The sequence below is a fragment of the Salmo trutta genome, chromosome 26 (assembly GCF_901001165.1).
Source record: "Salmo trutta chromosome 26, fSalTru1.1, whole genome shotgun sequence".
NCBI classification, from domain to species: Eukaryota; Metazoa; Chordata; class Actinopteri; order Salmoniformes; family Salmonidae; genus Salmo; species Salmo trutta.
The window spans coordinates 19,459,795-19,480,186 of NC_042982.1; the positions used below are offsets into that span (position 1 = coordinate 19,459,795).

At 44.6% G+C, this 20,392-nt stretch overlaps 1 protein-coding gene across 1 annotated transcript in view; it reads right to left on the reverse strand.

Moving 5' to 3' along the window:
* Positions 1-729: 729 nt before the first annotated feature.
* The window catches only part of LOC115163340 (protein unc-119 homolog A), a 28,699-nt gene continuing 9,036 nt past the window's right edge, over positions 730-20,392 (reverse strand). The window contains exons 2-5 of the mRNA XM_029715134.1: positions 5,763-5,876; positions 3,467-3,560; positions 2,514-2,686; positions 730-2,224 (exon numbers count right to left, since the gene is read on the reverse strand). Coding sequence (XP_029570994.1) covers positions 2,112-2,224; positions 2,514-2,686; positions 3,467-3,560; positions 5,763-5,876 — 494 coding nt within the window. The 3' untranslated portion in view covers positions 730-2,111. The remainder of the gene's footprint in view (positions 2,225-2,513; positions 2,687-3,466; positions 3,561-5,762; positions 5,877-20,392) is intronic.

Genomic DNA, 20,392 nt, shown 5'->3' on the forward strand with positions numbered 1-20,392 from the left:
AGCATCATGCTGTGGCGGCGGTTTTCAGCGGCAGGGACTGGGAGACTAGTCAGGATCGAGGGAAATATGTATGGAGCAAAGTACAGAGAGATCCTTGATGAAAACCTGCTCCAGAGCGCTCAGGACCTCAGACTGGGGCGAAGGTTCGCCTTCTAACAGGACAACAATCCTAAGCACACAGCCAAGACAACTCAGGAGTGGCTTCAGGACAAGTCTCTGAATGTCCTTGAGTGGCCCAGCCAGAGCTCGGACTTGAATGCGATGGAACATCTCTGGAGAGACCTGAAAATAGCTGTGTAGTGATGCTCCCCATCCAACCTGACAGAGCTTGAGAGGATCTGCAGAGAAGAATGGGAGAAACTCTCCAAATGCAGGTGTGCCAAGCTTGAAGCATCATACCCAAGAAGACTCGACGCTGTGATCGCTGCCAAAGGTGCTTCAACAAAGTACTGAGTAAAGGGTCTGAATACTTATGTGATATTTCAGTTTTTATTTCTTAAATATTTGCAAACATTTCTAAAACCTGTTTTTGCTTCGTCATTATGGGTTATAGTGTGTAGATTGATGAGGGGAAAAAAACAATTTAATCCATTTTAGAATAAGGCTGTAACGTAACAAAATGTGTAAAAAGTCAAGGTGTCTTGAATAATTTCCGAATGCACTGTGATTGGCTGTTCCCACATATCATCATCTTCCTATCAAGTGAATAAAGACCACAAGACGCATCTCAAGACTTCCCAAAAAATCACATATATTTATTTCTCAAAGTGGCATTTCTACCGTCTAAACTTTACACAATATTTTGTTTTCATTTACAAAAAACACATTTATTTTAAATAAATCTGCAGATCACTTGAGACTAAATATGTGCTGGATATCAAAATTAATATCTGCTTTTGAGTTCCTATATGACTATCCTTCACCTACTTTTAACTCCTCAAAGTGGCTATTTAAAAAAATACTTTAGAACATAAAACTATGAGTATATGGAAATTAACACGACTAGGATTGCAAAATTCCAGTAACTTTCCTAAAATTCCCAAGTTTTCCGGAAATCCGGGTTGGAAGATTCCGGGAATCAGGTTGGAATAAGAAATGCAGGAATCCTCCAAACGGGACTTCTGGAAAACCAGGGAATTTTGGGAAAGCTAGAATTTTACAACCCTAAATACGACACATTCACTTTAAAAGAGTACCTGTCCCATTCTACGACTTACTGTACCCTAATGGCATTCGACTGGTTTCTAGTGGAATGGTGATCGACAAAGAACTTCATCAAACAGTAGTACTATTCCTATCAGGGACATCGAGTCCTTCAGAGCTAATGGCTATTTATTAGAAATTCAATAAACTTTTTTGACTTTCTTTAAGAGTAAAAAAAAAGATGCTGAACCCTAGTAGAAATATATAGGTTCTGCTTGCTCGACTAGAATACATGTTTTGAGGATGTCAGAGAATTGTGTGTCTGTGTCACTTGGTCCTGCGACAGACAACTGGTGAGTCTGTCTGTCTGTCTCTTTTGTTTAAATAGCTTCATGTCAATGAGATGAAGTGCAGATAAGCAGACCCTCTCTATCTCTCTCTCAATTTTTTCTGTCTCTCCTTTTACTCTCTTTCCTGCTCTCTTTTTCTCTTTAGCAGATTGACTGAGCCCTTCAGAAAACACTGACTAGACATTCACTCTCATTCATTGTTACTGGCCCTTACATACTGTACTTGTTGTGCATTTATTTTGTCTAGATCAGGCCACATCAGATGTGTCCCATAACGAAGGTCTGTGTGTGTTTATGTATGCTAGACTGTGAACACATCTACAACACTCTCTATCAGACACAGAAACATAAGTTGAGAGGTCAATGCAAGAGACTTGGAGTAGGGGATTGCAATTGAGGCGATAACAAGCAATGGGGGAATTCTGATTGGAGAAATAAAGCTGCTGAGAGTGCGAGAGGCTGTCCACCAGTCCTGTTGCTTGTGACCTGTCAGTCCATCCATACATCTCTCCATTTGTCATCTGTCAGCACGTCCGTCTGTCTGTCCGTGGTCCCATGGGGGGGTTGAGTTGAGTTGGAGTTGGGGTGGGTCTAGGTGTCTAGGGGGGTCCTGGGGTACTATGGACTCCCACTGTAGGAGTAGTCTGCCTTGTTGTGCATCACCAGCTTGTTGTCCACAAAGTAGAAGCTGTCGGACTGCGTTTTGTATGGGTGCAGGATCATCTCACGCACTGAGGAAGAAGGGAGAGGAAGGACACATCAGTGTGTGTGTTAGCGTGAGTGTGTGTGTTTGAGTGAATGTGTGTGTTTGAGTGAACGTGTGTGTGTGTGTGCGTGCGTGCGTATATTTTTATTTTATTTATTTCACCTTTATTTAACCAGGTAGGCAAGTTGAGAACAAGTTCTCATTTACAATTGCGACCTGATATGTGTGTGTGTGTGTCGGACTGTCTGGTATGGGTACAGGAAGTGCATGTATGCTATGTCTGTGTCTCTGTTTCTATGTGTGTCTATACTCACTGATGTCCTCAGACAGAGGGGGGAACTCGTAGATGTGTTCACAGGTGTTCTTGCTGCTGGGCATACAGAAACCAAACTCAAAATCAAAGCTCTTGAGGAGCTGCTCTCTGAAGTAGTGCCTCTCAATCATCCTGAAGTTGTTGATGGGCATGTCTCCCACTGTGAACTCCACACTGTGTCAGAGAGGACAGGAGGACAGAGAGATCCGATAAACTCTTGGAAACACACTTACACACATCATTAGTTTGTTATAGTTTGCTGCAGAACGGAAGTATAATTCCATGTTTCCTCATCTGCCCCCATTCTGTAGCCCTTTCCTGCAGTCCAATGAAACACTGGCCACATGGGTGGAATGTTATTCATATTTTTCAGAATTTTCTAATTAATAAAGATTATTTTAAACAACAGTCATCTGGTGTTTCTATGTCAAACAATTTTGTTATATTTCAGTCTTCTGTGATCTATATAAAATGTAGTATTGGGATGCAAACTCCAAACATTTCAACTCTATATCTGAAATAGTACAGGTGTCTTCTTTTCTTTAAGCCCATAACCATGTGTGTGAGGTGTATACTTTGGTTTCAAAGTAGATTTGTTTAAGACTATCAAGAAAGAGTGATTTTAGCCCACTGCAGTAATTAATAACAACTGGCCCAAATGTCCTTTTCCTCATCTCTTTCTCTCTCTCTCTTTCTCCCTCTCTGCCTTCTTTTCTCTCTCTCTCCCTCACTCTTTCTCTCTGCCCCCTACTGTACGGCCTTCCTGGCTCTTTGGTATCTGTCACTCACAAACACGCACGCAAGCACGTAGGCACACTCTCACCTCCTCTCACTCTCCGAGAATAGCCCTCCCCATCTGTCTCTTCTTCGTAGAGCAGCAGGGCACTGAGTGTCCACCGCACCACCATTCTTACACACCCACACACCCTGGCGGCCATCTTAGCTGTGACTTACGTGGCTCCGACCTGGCGCAGCTGCAGGAAGGCGGGGGTGAACTGGTAACGGACGAAGCGACCTCCGTTGGGGTCCAAGTCCTTCTTTTCGCCCGCTGCCACAGTGTCACAAAAGAGATCGTATTAACAAGCCTGCTGTTTTGAAGCACGGTCTCTCTGCTGTGTACCTCTCTGAATAGACACTGTTTCAGAGCCTTAAATGATCAACTCACACAGCGAAATAACACCTTCTCAATGGCGACCTAGCTAATAGGAGAAATTCATTCATGAATCATGCATATTACTGCCTGGGCCTAGTTAACCCAGAGGTACAGTTGAAGTCGGAAGTTTACTATACACCTTAGCCAAATACATTTAAACTCAGTTTTTCACAATTCCTGACATTTAATCCTAGTAAAAATTCCCTGTCTTAGGTCAGTTAGGATCACCACTTTGTTTTAAGAATGTGAAATGCCAGAATAAATAGTAGAGAGAATAATTTATTTCAGCTTTTATTTCTTTCATCACATTCCCAGTGTGTCAGAAGTTTACATACACTCAATTAGTATTTGGTAGCATTGCCTTTAAATTGTTTAACTTGGGTCAAACATTTTGTGTAGCCTTCCACAAGATTCCCACAATAAGTTGGGTGACTTTTGGCCCATTCCTCCTGACAGAGAGGGTGTAACTGAGTCAGGTTTGTAGGCCTCCTTGTTCGCACACGCCTTTTCAGTTCTGCCCACAAATTTTCCATAGGATTGAGGTCAGGGCTTTGTGATGGCCATTCCAATAACTTGACTTTGTTGTCCTTAAGCCATTTTGCCACACCTTTGAAAGTATGCTTAGGGTCATTGTCCATTTGGAAGACCCATTTGCGACCAAGCTTTAACTTCCTGACTGATGTCTTAAGATGTTGCTTCAATATATCCACATAATTTTCCATCCTCATGGTTCCATCTATTTTGTGAAGTGCACCAGTCCCTCTTGCAGCAAAGCACCCCCACAACATGATGCTGCCACCCCGTGCTTCACGGTTGGGATGGGGTTCTTCGGCTTGCAAGCGTCCCCCTTTTTCCTCCAAACATAATGATGGTCATTGTGGCCAAACAGTTCTATTTTTGTTTCATCAGACCAGAGGACATTTCTCCAAAAAGTACGATCTTTGTCCCCATGTGCAGCTGCAAACCGTAGTCTGGCTTTTTATGGCGGTTTTGGAGCAGTGGCTTCTTCCTTGCTGAGCGGCCTTTCAGGTTATATCAATATAGGACTCGTTTTACTGTGTATATAGATACTTTTTTCCCTGTTTCCTCCAGCATCTTCACAAGGTCCTTTGCTGTTTTTCTGGGATTGATTTGCACTTTTCACACAAAAGTACGTTAATCTCTAGGAGACAGACTTGTGGAGGTCTACAAATTTTTTCTGAGGTCTTGGCTGATTTCTTTAGATTTTCCCATGATGTCAAGCAAAGAGGCACTGAGTTTGAAGGTAGGCCTTGAAATACATCCAATTGACTCAAATGACGTCAATTAGCCTATCAGAAGCTTATAAAGCCATGACATCATTTTCTGGAATTTTACAAGCTGTTTAAAGGCACAGTCAACTTAGTGTATGTAAACTTCTGACCCACTGGAATTGTGATACAGTGAATTAATTATAAGTGAAATAATCTGTCTGTAAACAATTGTTGGAAAAAGGACTTGTGTCATGCACAAAGTAGATGTCCTAACCGACTTGCCAAAACTATAGTTTGTTAAAAAGAAATTTGTAGAGTGGTTGAAAAACGAGTTTTAATGACTCCAACCTAAGTGTATGTAAACCTCCGACTTCCACTGTATAAGCTGCTCACATATACTGTAGGTCTTAAAACCTATTCGTCATCAGAGGCTATGACCTGTAGTTTAGTGCCACAAGTCATATATCCTAGGGTCTAATAATAGAGAATATGCTAACATGTATCTATGAATATGTTAGGGGACACAAATACTAACGGTTATACACTACCGTTCAAAAGTTTGGGGTCACTAAGAAATGTTCTTGTTTTTGAAAGAAAAGCAATTTTTTTGTCCATTAAAATAACATTAAATCAGAAATACAGTGTAGACATTGTTAATGCAGCAAATGACTATTGTAGTGTTTTGTAGTGTTTTGAATGGTCGTGTATATAGCACAGACAGGCCTATTACTGACCTGGTGCTGGAGGTTTGGTGATCTCAAACAGCACCGTCCCTGTCTCCATGTCTTGATTAAATACATTACAATGGGGGACATGTATCTAATATCTGTACTGTATAATATGATAGTTTCGACATAGCACATACCTGGTGCAGGGGGCTTGGTGATCTCAAACAGAACTGTTCCTGTCTCCATGTCTCGGATCTTGAACCGCGTGAAGTCGATCATGTGAACGTTCTCCTCTGGGGAACATAGGTAGTCTGAAACAGAAAGGAGACCTTTTAATCTGAATACAGGAGGGCTACAGGAGGGCTACATACTCTACAGAACACCTTTTAATCTGAATACAGGAGGGCTACATACTCTACAGAACACCTTTTAATCTGAATACAGGAGGGCTACAGGAGGGCTACATACTCTACAGAACACCTTTTAATCTGAATACAGGAGGGCTACATACTCTACAGAACACCTTTTAATCTGAATACAGGAGGGCTACAGGAGGGCTACATACTCTACAGAACACCTTTTAATCTGAATACAGGAGGGTTACAAGAGGGCTACATACTCTACAGAACACCTTTTAATCTGAATACAGGAGGGCTACAGGAGGGCTACATACTCTACAGAACACCTTTTAATCTGAATACAGGAGGGCTACAGGAGGGCTACATACTCTACAGAACACCTTTAATCTGAATACAGGAGGGCTACAGGAGGGCTACATACTCTACAGAACACCTTTTAATCTGAATACAGGAGGGGTACAGGAGGGCTACATACTCTACAGAACACCTTTTAATCTGAATACAGGAGGGCTACAGGAGGGCTACATACTCTACAGAACACCTTTTAATCTGAATACAGGAGGGCTACAGAAGGGCTACATACTCTACAGAACACCTTTTAATCTGAATACAGGAGGGCTACAGGAGGGCTACATACTCTATAGAACACCTTTTAATCTGAATACAGGAGGGCTACAGGAGGGCTACATACTCTATAGAACACCTTTTAATCTGAATACAGGAGGGCTACAGGAGGGCTACATACTCTATAGAACACCTTTTAATCTGAATACAGGAGGGCTACAGGAGGGCTACATACTCTACAGAACACCTTTTAATCTGAATACAGGAGGGCTACAGGAGGGCTACATACTCTATAGAACACCTTTTAATCAAAGGAATGAACAGTAGTTCCACAAAGACTATGTGATACTTTTACAATACATTAGTTCAAGTTCATGAACATTCTAGATTTGTCAACCTCTTGCATACAAACCAGAATTTTTTTATTTATTTATTTTATTTCACCTTTAATTAACCAGGTAGGCTAGTTGAGAACAAGTTCTCATTTGCAACTGCGACCTGGCCAAGATAAAGCGTAGCAATTCGACACATACAACAACACAGAGTTACACATGGAATAAACAAAACATACAGTCAATAATACAGTAGAACAAAAGAAAACAAAAAGTCTATATACAGTGAGTGCAAATGAGGTAAGTTAAGACCATGGTGGCGAAGTAATTACAATATAGCAATAAAACACTGGAATGGTAGATGTGCAGAAGATGAATGTGCAAGTAGAGATACTGGGGTGCAAAGGAGCAAGATAAATAAATAAATACAGTATGGGGATGAGGTAGGTAGATAGATGGGCTGTTTACAGATGGGCTATGTACAGGTGCAGTGATCTGTGAGCTCCTCTGACAGCTGGTGCTTAAAGCTAGTGAGGGAGATATGAGTCTCCAGCTTCAGAGATTTTTGCAGTTTGTTCCAGTCATTGGCAGCAGAGTACTGGAAGGAAAGACGACCAAAGGAGGAATTGGCTTTGGGGGTAATATATTAGTGATAAAGTTCACTTTTATCAAATAAAGGAATGTAAAAGCATGAAACTTGGTACACCTGGACTACAAGTAATGATATCTATGTTATAAGACAATTATGCAGTTGTTACAGCCTGTTTTCTTCCAAAACATGCCCCTTCACTAAGCACTCTGACCCTGCCCCATCCAGCCACTTGGCCAGCCTGTCAGATCCTCACCTAACACAGAGACAGAAATAGCTATTTTTACTCCTCTAATCCTTGAGTCTGCCAAGATGTGACACTGACAATAACCACAGAACTTCTCTGTGATAACATGCAGGCCCACAGTGTTTTGTGTCACACTAACAGAACTGACAGTTTGGAATATGAGACACTTCTATAAGGCCCTCTCACAGAACTGACAGCTTGGAATATGTGGAAGGGAAAATATTAGGACAGAAATAGAACACTAACAAAGACGTATGGTTCCAATACAGCTCAGTTGGTTGGAGCATGTTGTTGACAACACCAGGACAACACCAGGACAACAACAGGGCAACACCAGGACAACAACATGGCAACACCAGGACAACAACATGGCAACACCAGGACAACAACAGGACAGCACCAGGACAACACCAGGACAACAACATGGCAACACCAGGACAACATAGCAACACCAGGACAACAACATGGCAACACCAGGACAACAACATGGCAACACCAGGACAACAACAGGGCAGCACCAGGACAACAACATGGCAACACCAGGACAACAACATGGCAACACCAGGACAACACCAGGACAACAACATGGCAACACCAGGAAAACAACATAGCAACACCAGGACAACAACATGGCAACACCAGGACAACAACATGGCAACACCAGGACAACAACAGGGCAACACCAGGACAACAACATGGCAACACCAGGACAACAACATGGCAACACCAGGACAACAACAGGGCAACACCAGGACAACAACAGGGCAACACCAGGACAACACCAGGACAACAACATGGCAACACCAGGACAACAACATGGCAACACCAGGACAACACCAGGACAACACCAGGGCAACACCAGGACAACAACATGGCAACACCAGGAAAACAACATAGCAACACCAGGACAACAACATGGCAACACCAGGACAACAACATGGCAACACCAGGACAACAACAGGGCAACACCAGGACAACAACATGGCAACACCAGGACAACAACATGGCAACACCAGGACAACAACAGGGCAACACCAGGACAACAACAGGGCAACACCAGGACAACAACATGGCAACACCAGAACAACAACATGGCAACACCAGGACAACACCAGGACAACAACATGGCAACACCAGGAAAACAACATAGCAACACCAGGACAACAACATGGCAACACCAGGACACCAACATGGCAACACCAGGACAACAACAGGGCAACACCAGGACAACAACATGGCAACACCAGGACAACAACATGGCAACACCAGGACAACAACAGGGCAACACCAGGACAACAACAGGGCAACACCAGGACAACAACATGGCAACACCAGGACAACAACATGGCAACACCAGGACAACACCAGGGCAACACCAGGACAACAACATGGCAACACCAGGACAACACCAGGACAACAACTTGGCAACACCAGGACAACAACAGGGCAACACCAGGACAACAACATGGCAACACCAGGACAACACCAGGACAACAACATGGCAACACCAGGACAACAACATGGCAACACCAGGACAACAACAGGGCAACACCAGGACAACAACATGGCAACACCAGGACAACACCAGGACAACAACATGGCAACACCAGGACAACAACATGGCAACACCAGGACAACAACATGGCAACACCAGGACAACAACATGGCAACACCAGGACACCAGGCACCAGGACAACATGGCAACACCAGGACAACAACAGGGCAACACCCAGGACACCAACAGGGCAACACAGACAACACAGGACAACAACAGGGCAACCCCAGGACAACAACATGGCACACCAGGACAACACCAGGGACGAACACATGCAACACCAGACAACAACAGGACAACCACAGGGCAACACCAGGACAACAACAGGGCAACACCAGGACAACAACAGGGCAACACCAGGACAACAACATGGCAACACCAGGACAACACCAGGACAACAACATGGCAACACCAGGACAACAACAGGGCAACACCAGGACAACAACATGGCAACACCAGGACAACACCAGGACAACAACAGGGCAACACCAGGACAACAACATGGCAACACCAGGACAACACCAGGACAACAACAGGGCAACACCAGGAACACAACAGGGCAACACCAGGACAACACCAGGACAACACCAGGACAACAACAGGGCAACACCAGGACAACACCAGGGCAACACCAGGGGGCCAGCCAACATAACCTAAGGTTTGGGTCGAGGGTACTGTACGCTGATCCCACACTCTTAGAAAAAAAAGGTTCCAAAAGGGTTCTTCGGCTATCCCCATAGATTAACCCTTTTTTGTTCCAGGTAGAATCCTGTTTGGATCCATGTAGAGCCCTCTCTGTGGAAAGGATAATACATGAAACCTAAAAGACTTCTAGCTGGAACCAAAAAGGGTTCTTCAAAGGGTTATCCTATGGGGAAAGGCGTAGAACCCTTTTAGGTTCTAGATAGCACCCTTTTTACAGCTCTGTGCCTAAGGGACAGCATCTACAGCCCTGTGGCATACACTCACCTCCCCACAGGCTGTGGATTAGGACTAAGAGGCTTACATTGTTTCACCGTCACATGGACAGATTGGAAGACGTTAAGGGGATTTGGGGAAACTATAGTTTTGCTGTACTATAACCTCCATTCCCCCGACACCACCCCACACATTGACCACTACACCCCTTTCATACACCCCTCCCTATCTGCGTCCCATTAATGGAAACTACAGGTGGGCACCTGCCTCTAAGCCTTTGATATAACTTCATGTCAAAACTGTACTGAGGTAGAATAGTAAGAGCACATTCTAGTAAGAGTTCAGCAAGCCTTCAAACAAAACATACACTGTGTGCACTCTCTCTCTTTCTCTCTCTCTCTCCGACTCTCTCTCTCTCTCTGTCTCACTTCCTCTCTCTCTTCAGTTCTTTACTTACCTAAGGGTTAGGAAGCAGATGGACCAAACTGGCAAGCCAATGGCCAGGAGATATTTTTAGCCTTCCTGTTACCTAGCTGTGCTACATGGAGAGGGGAGGTGTGTGTATGCGTGAGTATGAAAGTCTTGTGTGTGTGTTTGTGTATAGGCATGCACGCGTGTGTGTCTGTGTGTATGTGTGCGCTCACATACATGTGTGTCTATGTGAGTGGAGGAGAGGGGAGTGTTGGACTCAAAGGGCCTTCACACAAATCTGCTGAGGTCTTTAGACGACGCCCTCGTTCCCTGCTCCTGCCCCGGTGTTGTTAGGTTCATTAATATAATTGGTAGCAGGCTTTGGACTCTGCTGTGTGTGTGTGTGTGTGCGCGTGCAGATGGCAGTAATTCCCTTGTGAATTGTGACTGGGTCTCCTGGCTACTTTCCGTCTCACCTACTACCCACCTGTCATTATAATCCACACCACAGTACTACTACACCCACAGATAGATAGTAACAACTGTATATACTGTACGTGTGTGTGTGCGTGCCTGTGTATTATGTACTGGTGGGATAATGGACCTTTTTAATATGTAAGACCAGGGGTCTATGTCTAAGTCCAGAAAGGTTATCTCAGTGGAGTTGATGGGAAATCACTCAGCACTGGGATAGCCACACAACATCACGTCTGCAGGAATAACAGACCAGTCAACAGATTTACTGTACATTTAGCTCTCCAACTTAAACCAGCAACCACAAATTCTGTGATTTTTACTTCTGAGGCCAACCTACTGTAAGGTTGAGGGTTACAGTGGTTCACAAAATAACTGATGTTGATGTATGACACTTATCTGTACTACTAAGAATATTATGCCAGAGTCAAGTTTGAAGTTTTATTTGTCACATGCACAAGTACAGTGACATGCTTAACTGTAAGCCCTATCCAACAGTGCAGTATTCAATATCAAAATAGTATAACTAATATAAAAATAAAAATATAAAAACTTGAGAAATAAGAGAGGAAGAAAAAGACAAAAACAGAAGGATGTCAGCTATATTCAAGGTCAGTGCCAATACCCAATGGACAATGTGTAGTGATACTGGAGTATTGAGGTAGATACTGTAGCTGTAGGTGAATAACACAGTGATTTAGGGGTAAATGTGGTAAATAACCAGTAGGAATACGGAGGGCTGCACACTACAGTATATCTTAAATAATTGACCATTGAGTTGAAACACTAACTTACAGCTCTTAGGCTAACCTTTTGCTCCTTGGGGAGCACAGGCCATTCAGGTTCAAATTGGTGGGAAATAATAAATTTCAAATGAAATGTTGCTGTCCCCTCAATAATAAACAAAGAATTATAGAACAGACCTACAGTGTTAGAATGTAAATATTCATAACAAAACACTGTAGACTATTACAGCTCTATAACATGATTGTAGGTCAGTTATATGTGTAGTGACTGAATGACCTTCATTTGCACTCTGACTCTGGTGCCATACGGTAGGTGTTATCTAACACCTAACACGTTAGATCAGAGGCCCAAGCTGTGTCCAGGCATCGGCTAACAAGTGGTAGAGCAGAATAGCCATTAAATCCTCATCAACACACAACCATGCTGCATCACAGTGTAAGAAAAGTCAAGTGTACATTCAATCTCTGGTTGAAAAAATAACGCTGTGCCGTACGCAAAATTGTAAGAAATTACGTTATTATGACCATTCAATTTCTATAATCGACGTCCCTTTTTCCAATCTGTCACTCAACCCCAAAGGCTCCACCCCCATTTCTACAGCCACAGTGTGTTGGAACTGAAGGCGCTGTTACCCTGGCAACACTGGCACTATGTTCTTGGCACATGGCATCCTTGCCTTCTTTACTGTGACTGTGATGTCTGATAAGAGTGATGTTCTCAGAACATGAGACGGCTACAGATCAGCTAGCTAAACAGGAGTTCCACGAGCAAATTGTATCAGCCCCACTACCCATACTGCAGTACAAAGGTTGCATCTCAATAGTCGTCCCCATGACCCACAGTACAAAGAAGGCCGCATCTCAATAGTCTAAAGTGGCTTCCTCCCCTTTACTGATCTGAACACAGACAAATCAATTATGGAGGATGCCAACTGAACCAGGAAATTGCTTTCACCTGTTCATTTCATTCATGTCAGTGTAGATTGCCGGAAGGAGACGAGCAGAGACTATTGAGACACACCCAAAGTGACCAATACTCCATTGCTCATCACAAAAGATGACACAGATAATACCTGTCACGTCCTGACCAGTATAGGGGTTATTTGTGATTGTAGTTTGGTCAGGACGTGGCAGAGGTTATTTGTTTTATGTGGTTCGGGGTGGTGGTTTGTTTAGAAGGGTGTTTGATTTATTATTTCCGGGTTTTGGGTTATGTTCTTTCTAGTTTAGTATTTTCTATGTTAGGTAATTGGGTGTTGGACTCTCAATTGAAGGCAGGTGTTTGTAGTTGCCTTTGATTGAGAGTCCTATATATAGGGATGTGTTTTGTTTGTTAATTGTGGGTAGTTGTTTTTGCATTGCGTTGGTGTAGCCTGCAAAACTGTTTCGTTGTTCACATTTAATAAAATATAATGATGAGCACGCAACCCGCTGCGCCTTGGTCCTCTCTTCACGAAGACAGCCGCTACAATACCACTACCTTATCTGTACCTACTGTAGGTCCAATAGTCATTGAGACATCTGAAGTAACAGGCTCTGAAATGCTGACGGCTCAGAGTAAGATAGCATCAGAGACTGGACCCTGTTCCATCAGAGACTGGACCCTGTTCCATCAGAGACTGGACCCTGTTCCATCAGAGACTGGACCCTGCTCCATCAGAGACTGGACCCTGTTCCATCAGAGACTGGACCCTGTTCCATCAGAGACTGGACCCTGCTCCATCAGAGACTGGACCCTGTTCCATCAGAGACTGGACCCTGTTCCATCAGAGACTGGACCCTGTTCCATCAGAGACTGGACCCTGCTCCATCAGAGACCGGACCCTGTTCCATCAGAGACCGGACCCTGTTCCATCAGAGACTGGACCCTGCTCCATCAGAGACTGGACCCTGTTCCATCAGAGACTGGACCCTGTTCCATCAGAGACTGGACCCTGTTCCATCAGAGACTGGACCCTGTTCCATCAGAGACTGTCATGATGACTCACTGTAATGCTTGTATGAGCATGAGCTATTCAATCATTTCAACTAACATGGCATGGGCCACGTTAAAATGCCATCCCTGATTATTCATGTAGCCTAAGTATTGTATTCCCTTCGCTACACCATACACAATATACACCGCACATCATATAAGTGATCATGTCAGCTTCCTCATTGGGAATTCTACTTTCTGATTGATTTCTGTTGTAGCTTTAGCTTTGCCCACTCATCCAGTCCAGTGGGCAGGTAGGTAGGGAGAGAATACACTACATGGCTGCCTAGCGTTAAATTGAATCTTTGGCCCCGTGAAACACTGCACTGTAAAACGCGTGTGTGATTATAAATCTGAAGCTGACTGGACAGATTACCGACAGATGCCCTGCAGAGGAGGGATAGCAACACGCCAAGTTACACACGCGCACGCACACACACACACACACACACACACACACACACACACACACACACACACACACACACACACACACACACACACACACACACACCAAGTCAGCCAGAATTACAGATGGAGAGAGAATGTCATCACATTCCACACTATGCTAATTAACCTGCGCTAATTTCCCTCATCGTGATCCAGACGGTGTGAATATTTGCATAGAAATAAATGTACTCTACTTGTAAACAAATGTCATACCCAACGAGTCACCAACAAGCCCTGCAATCACAGCTCCTAAATGTCTCTCCATTCTCTCTCACTGAGTAAGGCCTGCATGTACATAATAGATGGACATAAGTACAGTAATAGCCGCTGTTAAAATCCTAACAGACCTCATCCACTGTACTTTAAGGGTAATTTAAGTGATCATTGTGTATATTTCCTCACAAGGAACGACAACACAAGATTGTGATTTACGTCTAAAACATTGAGAGAGGGACAGAATGACGGAGTCACGACAGATATGGCATGAATCATCATATTCAACATGAAGAGGTTCCACTTCTTATTCATCTGAATGGTTATCCTTGAAGAGGAGAGAAGGAGAGGAGAGGAAGAGATGAAAGGAGAGAAGAGAAGGATGAGAGGAGAGGAAGAAAGGAATGGAGAGGATTCGATGAGAGGTGGGAGGAGAGAAGAGGAAGACTATACATTGTAATTGAATGTTAAAATAGTTCTGTTCATTAACTGCATCACAGCAACATCCTGGTCCATGATGACCTTTACCAGTATTCCCTGGAGTAACTAGGCTAATAAAGATGAATAAAGCTATGGCTTAATTTACAGAGAAAACCATCAAAAGGACATTTCTGCAATCCCACCAGGAGTTGACCTGCATATTACAATACATAACTGTCTGAGTAGAGACAGCCTATTGATATCATTGAGCAAGGTGGCCTAGGTGATCTACGCATCTATGGAGGGTATATGTATATGCATGTGTGTGTGTGTAAAGTATGTATGTGTGTCTCTGTGTGTGTGTATGTGTATGTGTGTGTGTATTCCTTTGTAATTAATACATTTGTCTCTGTCTAAATTCAGTCTGATTGGTCCAAGCACACTTCCAGTATGCAGCAGGACAGAGCACAAATGAACCTATCAGTCTGCAGCCAAAATCAAATCAAATTTTCATTTTATTGGTCACATACACATATTTAGCTAGGTGTTATTGTGGGTGTAGCGAAATGCTTGTAGATGCCTACATTGTCAGGTGTATTGATGTTCCAGTACCAGCATGGTTCAGTGAGTCAGAACATTGAGCAGTGGCTTACTGCATACTCTTCAAAGCAGAGGGATTCTCTCTGTAATGAACTTCACCAAAACACTTCCTTCAAACTGCTGGCGGTGCAGATATCAGACAGGAGCTGCTTGGCAGAGACTTGAGGGATGCCACTGCACTGTGCAGTTAAAAGGCCAGTTGACTTTGTAGTCTAGTCTACACAGAGTGTGTGTGAGTGTGCGTTTGTGTGTGTGTGTACTGCATCACAAGAAAATTGCCATACAGGTGGCCATTCATCAACCTGTAATGACTAAAAGTGGATATTAAAATGACAGGTGGGTGACATTATACAGTTCATGAGAACCAACTCTAATATTGATATAATTCATAACTGATAAACGTTTTTGTTCCCTGTTTGTGAGGAAGCATGTCATCCTAACGGAAGCAGTCTGGCACCTGATAATAATGTGAGCTCTAGGTCTTATTGTATGTGCTTATGGAGGCACTGTAGATACTGTGTGTGGGATAGAAATGGGCTTCACAGAGTGTGAGTCGAGCTCTTTGGTTCGCTCAGTGTGAATTAGGATCCGGCGGATACAGTATATCACTGTGTCTGCTGTTTCTCATCTAGATACAGTATATCACTGTGTCCTCTGTTTCTCATCTAGATACAGTATATCACTGTGTCCTCTGTCTCTCATCTAGATACAGTATATCACTGTGTCCTCTGTCTCTCATCTAGATACAGTATATCACGGTGTCCTTTGTCTCTCATCTAGATACAGTATATCACTGTGTCCTCTGTCTCTCATCTAGATACAGTATATCACGGTGTCCTTTGTTTCTCATCTAGATACAGTATATCACTGTGTCCTCTGTTTCTCATCTAGATACAGTATATCACTGTGTCCTCTGTCTCTCATCTAGATACAGTATATCACTGTGTCCTCTGTCTCTCATCTAGATACAGTATATCACTGTGTCCTCTGTCTCTCATCTAGATACAGTATATAACTGTCCTCTGTTTCTCCTCTAGATACAGTATATTATTTTATTCTCTCTGTCTCTAGCTTCGTTACACTATATCAGTGTGTGCTATAAGGGATGCTTTGTATTAGCTGAGCTCTGCAGCACAGACAGGCCCTGTGGTTTGTCTGTGCGTGTGTACATATCGATGGATGGTTCTTTGTGTGTATAGTTTGGCTGTTCTGTGTGTGAATCAAGGATCCTGGGTGTAATGAGATATAGGGTGCCACTGTCCTCTCAGTCTGCGTTCTACGGGCTGCCGCTGCTCCATATGGTCATGGAGATCTGGTTGGTCTGGAATCCTATGTGTGGTTCTGTCTGTGTATGTGTGAACATAAGGGACCCTGCCCTATGAGTGTCTATGAGCTCTATGAGTGTTATTGCTCTATGAGTGTCTATGAGCTCTATGAGTGTTTATGCTCTATGAGTGTCTATGAGCTCTATGAGTGTGTATGCTCTATGAGTGTCAATGAGCTCTATGAGTGTTTATGAATAATATGTGGCTATGCGTGTGTGTATCTCTTCCTGTGCGACTGTGTGTGTGTGTGTTTGTCTGTGTGCTTGCCCATGTGTGTCGGCAGCTCGGTGGCAGCCAGATGCCGGAAGGCTCTGAAGTGGCAGCGTCTCCCAGGTTCCCTCTGTCTCTCTCTCAATGCCTCTCTCTCTCTTTCCCTCTTTTTCTCTCACTCTCTCTCCCCGAGAGGAGTGCCACTCCTCACTTCCCTTTCCTTTAACAGCATCACCTAGCAACGCTCCTTCTGATGCCGTGCCAGGACATTCTGCTTTCTGCTCCACCTCTACCCCCTTTCCTCCCCTCCCCTCCCCTCCACCCACCTCTCCTCCTCCTCAACCCCCTTTCCTCCTCTCCACCCACCTCTCCTCCTCCTCAACACCCTTTCCTCCTCTCCACCCACCTCTCCTCCTCCTCAACACCCTTTCCTCCTCTCCACCCACCTCTCCTCCTCCTCAACCCCCTTTCCTCCCCTCCACCCACCTCTCCTCCTCCTCAACCCCCTTTCCTCCCCTCCACCCACCTCTCCTCCTCCTCTACCTTTCCTCCTCTCCACCCACCTCTCCTCCTCTACCTTTCCTCCCCTCCACCCACCTCTCCTCCTCCTCTACCTTTCCTCCCCTCTACCTCTACCTTTCCTCCCCTCCACCCACCTTTCCTCCTCCTCTACCTTTCCTCCCCTCCACCTCTACCTTTCCTCCCCCCACCCACCTCCTCCTCTACCTTTCCTCCCCTCCACCTTTCCTCCCCTCCACCTCTACCTTTCCTCCCCTCCACCCACCTCTCCTCCTCCTCTACCTTTCCTCCCCTCTACCTCTACCTTTCCTCCCCTCCACCCACCTTTCCTCCTCCTCTACCTTTCCTCCCCTCCACCTCTACCTTTCCTCCCCGCCACCCACCTTTCCTCCTCCTCTACCTTTCCTCCCCTCCACCTCTACCTTTCCTCCCCTCCACCCACCTCTCCTCCTCCTCTACCTTTCCTCCCCTCCACCTCTACCTTTCCTCCCCTCCACCCACCTCTCCTCCTCCTCTACCTTTCCTCCTCTCCACCCACCTCCTCCTCTACCTTTCCTACCCTCCACCTTTCCTCCCCTCCACCTCTACTTTTCCTCCCCTCCACCCACCTCTCCTCCTCCTCTACCTTTCCTCCCCTCCAACCACCTCCTCCTCCTCTACCTTTCCTCCCCTCCACCCACCTCCTCCTCCTCTACCTTTCCTCCCCTCCACCCACCTCTCCTCCTCCTCTACCTTTCCTCCCCTCCAACCACCTCCTCCTCCTCTACCTTTCCTTCCCTCTACCCACCTCCTCCTCCTCTACCTTTCCTTCCCTCCACCCACCTCTCCTCCTCCTCTACCTTTCCTCCCCTCCACCTGTCCACTTTGCATTAGCAAGACAAAGCAGAGCTGAACGGATCATGTTAGGGTTAATTCAAATGGTAATGAAACACTATCAGCTGGTGTTAGATCTGTTTGTGATGTATAGATGTAACTTATATGGTTGTTGTCATGAAAAATCAGGGTAATGAAATGCTACTTTACAGTGATCTGATAAAGTGGTGTCAGACCACTGGGCCTCCTGCTGTGTGTGTGTGCATGTGTGTGTGTGTGTGTCCGTGTGTCTTTCTCTGTCTGGAACTTAACAGGAGGTAGGGCCAGTAACAGAAAGGTTGCCGGTTTGAATCTCCGAGATGACTAGGTGGAAAATCTGTCTGTACCCTTGAGCAAAGGCACTTAACCCTAAGTAAGTTGCTCTGGATAACAGCGTTGACTCAAATAAAAAACAAAAAATAAATGAGATGAGAAAGACTTTACACACTCTGGCTCAGAAAGCAATTTGGCTGTTACTGCCTGAGGCTCTGCCTGTAACACATTACAGTGTGATGCAGAACACTTTCAGATATGTCTTGGAACAGACCTGTCAACATACAACATGGTACTTTGACATGAACTCCACATAATAGGAATGTGGGTTTTATGCAGGTTCTATGCTTTATGTACAGTCCTTATATTCATACACAGTAGACGACAAGGCTACAGGATATGATAGAGCCTCAGGTTATTCCAAAACCGGACACAATACAGCATGGGCTGACACTGATCTGCATTTCTTGCATCGAATGCTTCAAAGCTCACAGAAGTATTGCGGAGGAGTAAAATTAGACTCAGTCTTGAGTCATGCTGTTCTTATAGAAAGGACCTGTATGACACAAGATGGCCGTTCATGGCATTCATCAACAGCAAGCGACTGCCATATGTAGTTCTTAAAGAAAGGGACCTGTTTTGTCACAAGATGTCTGTTCATGGCATTCATCATCAGCAAGCGACTGTCTGTCATTTATAGCTCCTAATCCCCCAGATTAGCCAGGAGGAGTTAGAAGACTTTTCAGCCACAAGCTTCATTCACATCTCCCACTTTCTTTCTTTTGACTTGACTCGAGCTGTCAATCAACATGGATAAATACACAAGGAGACCTATTTACAGTACATGCCCAAAACCTAACATTTGACAGTCTCCCACAGGAACAAATCTACATTTGAAATATATTTTTTTTCAGGATGATAGTGATAGGCTTTTTATTATGCTTCTTCACACAGCATGTCTGTAGGCTGCCTGTAGGCTACTGTAGGCTGACTGTAGGCTACTGGTTGGCTGCCTGGCTGACTGTGAGGTGATTGGCTGGCTGGCTGGCTGACTGTAAGGTGATTGGCTGACTGGCTATGAGGTTCATTGAAAGGTTGTGTTTTTTTTAAAGAGCTGAATGCAGATGAGATCTCCTCCCTCCTCGTATCTTCCTCCTCAGCCTCCGCTTGGTCTGTTGTTCGGTCGGTGTGCTAAAGCAGCTTGATTTTGAAGGGAATGCGTGAGAGGGCCTGTGTCTGTTTGTATAACGGTCTGGGGGAGATGTATCAGGAGGGTTTACGCCTCCATTACATCACACATTGAGCAAAATGGTACGCAGCATCATCTGGATATGTGTGCAACAAAAGTTCAATACTCACTTTCTGCTACCATTTCTGTCAAGCTGTCTACGCATAGTGTTTGATACATACGTTCGATAAATCCAATGTATGCACCACACAGAATGCACTGCAACTGCCTCTGCATCGCAATGCTGCAAGGCAAACGCAGAATTCCATTGAATTGAATGTACTTCTGGTGTACCAAAATGCAATGAAGCTGTCGGTGTGATCGAGGCGTTAAGGTCTGAATTTGAGCTGCAATTGGCTGTGAGAGAAGTGTTGCTGTGTGGTTGCTCTGCAGAACATACTAGCTCTGTTCACAAGCCCTGTGATTGAACACTATGTTCTGTTGTGCTAGGCGCTACATCACGCTAACCACACACATCAGGGCAACTAAGAGATTGCCTCACTTATCAAATAGGTTACATTCCAAATGGCACCCTATTCCCTATCTAGTGCACTACTTTTGACCAAA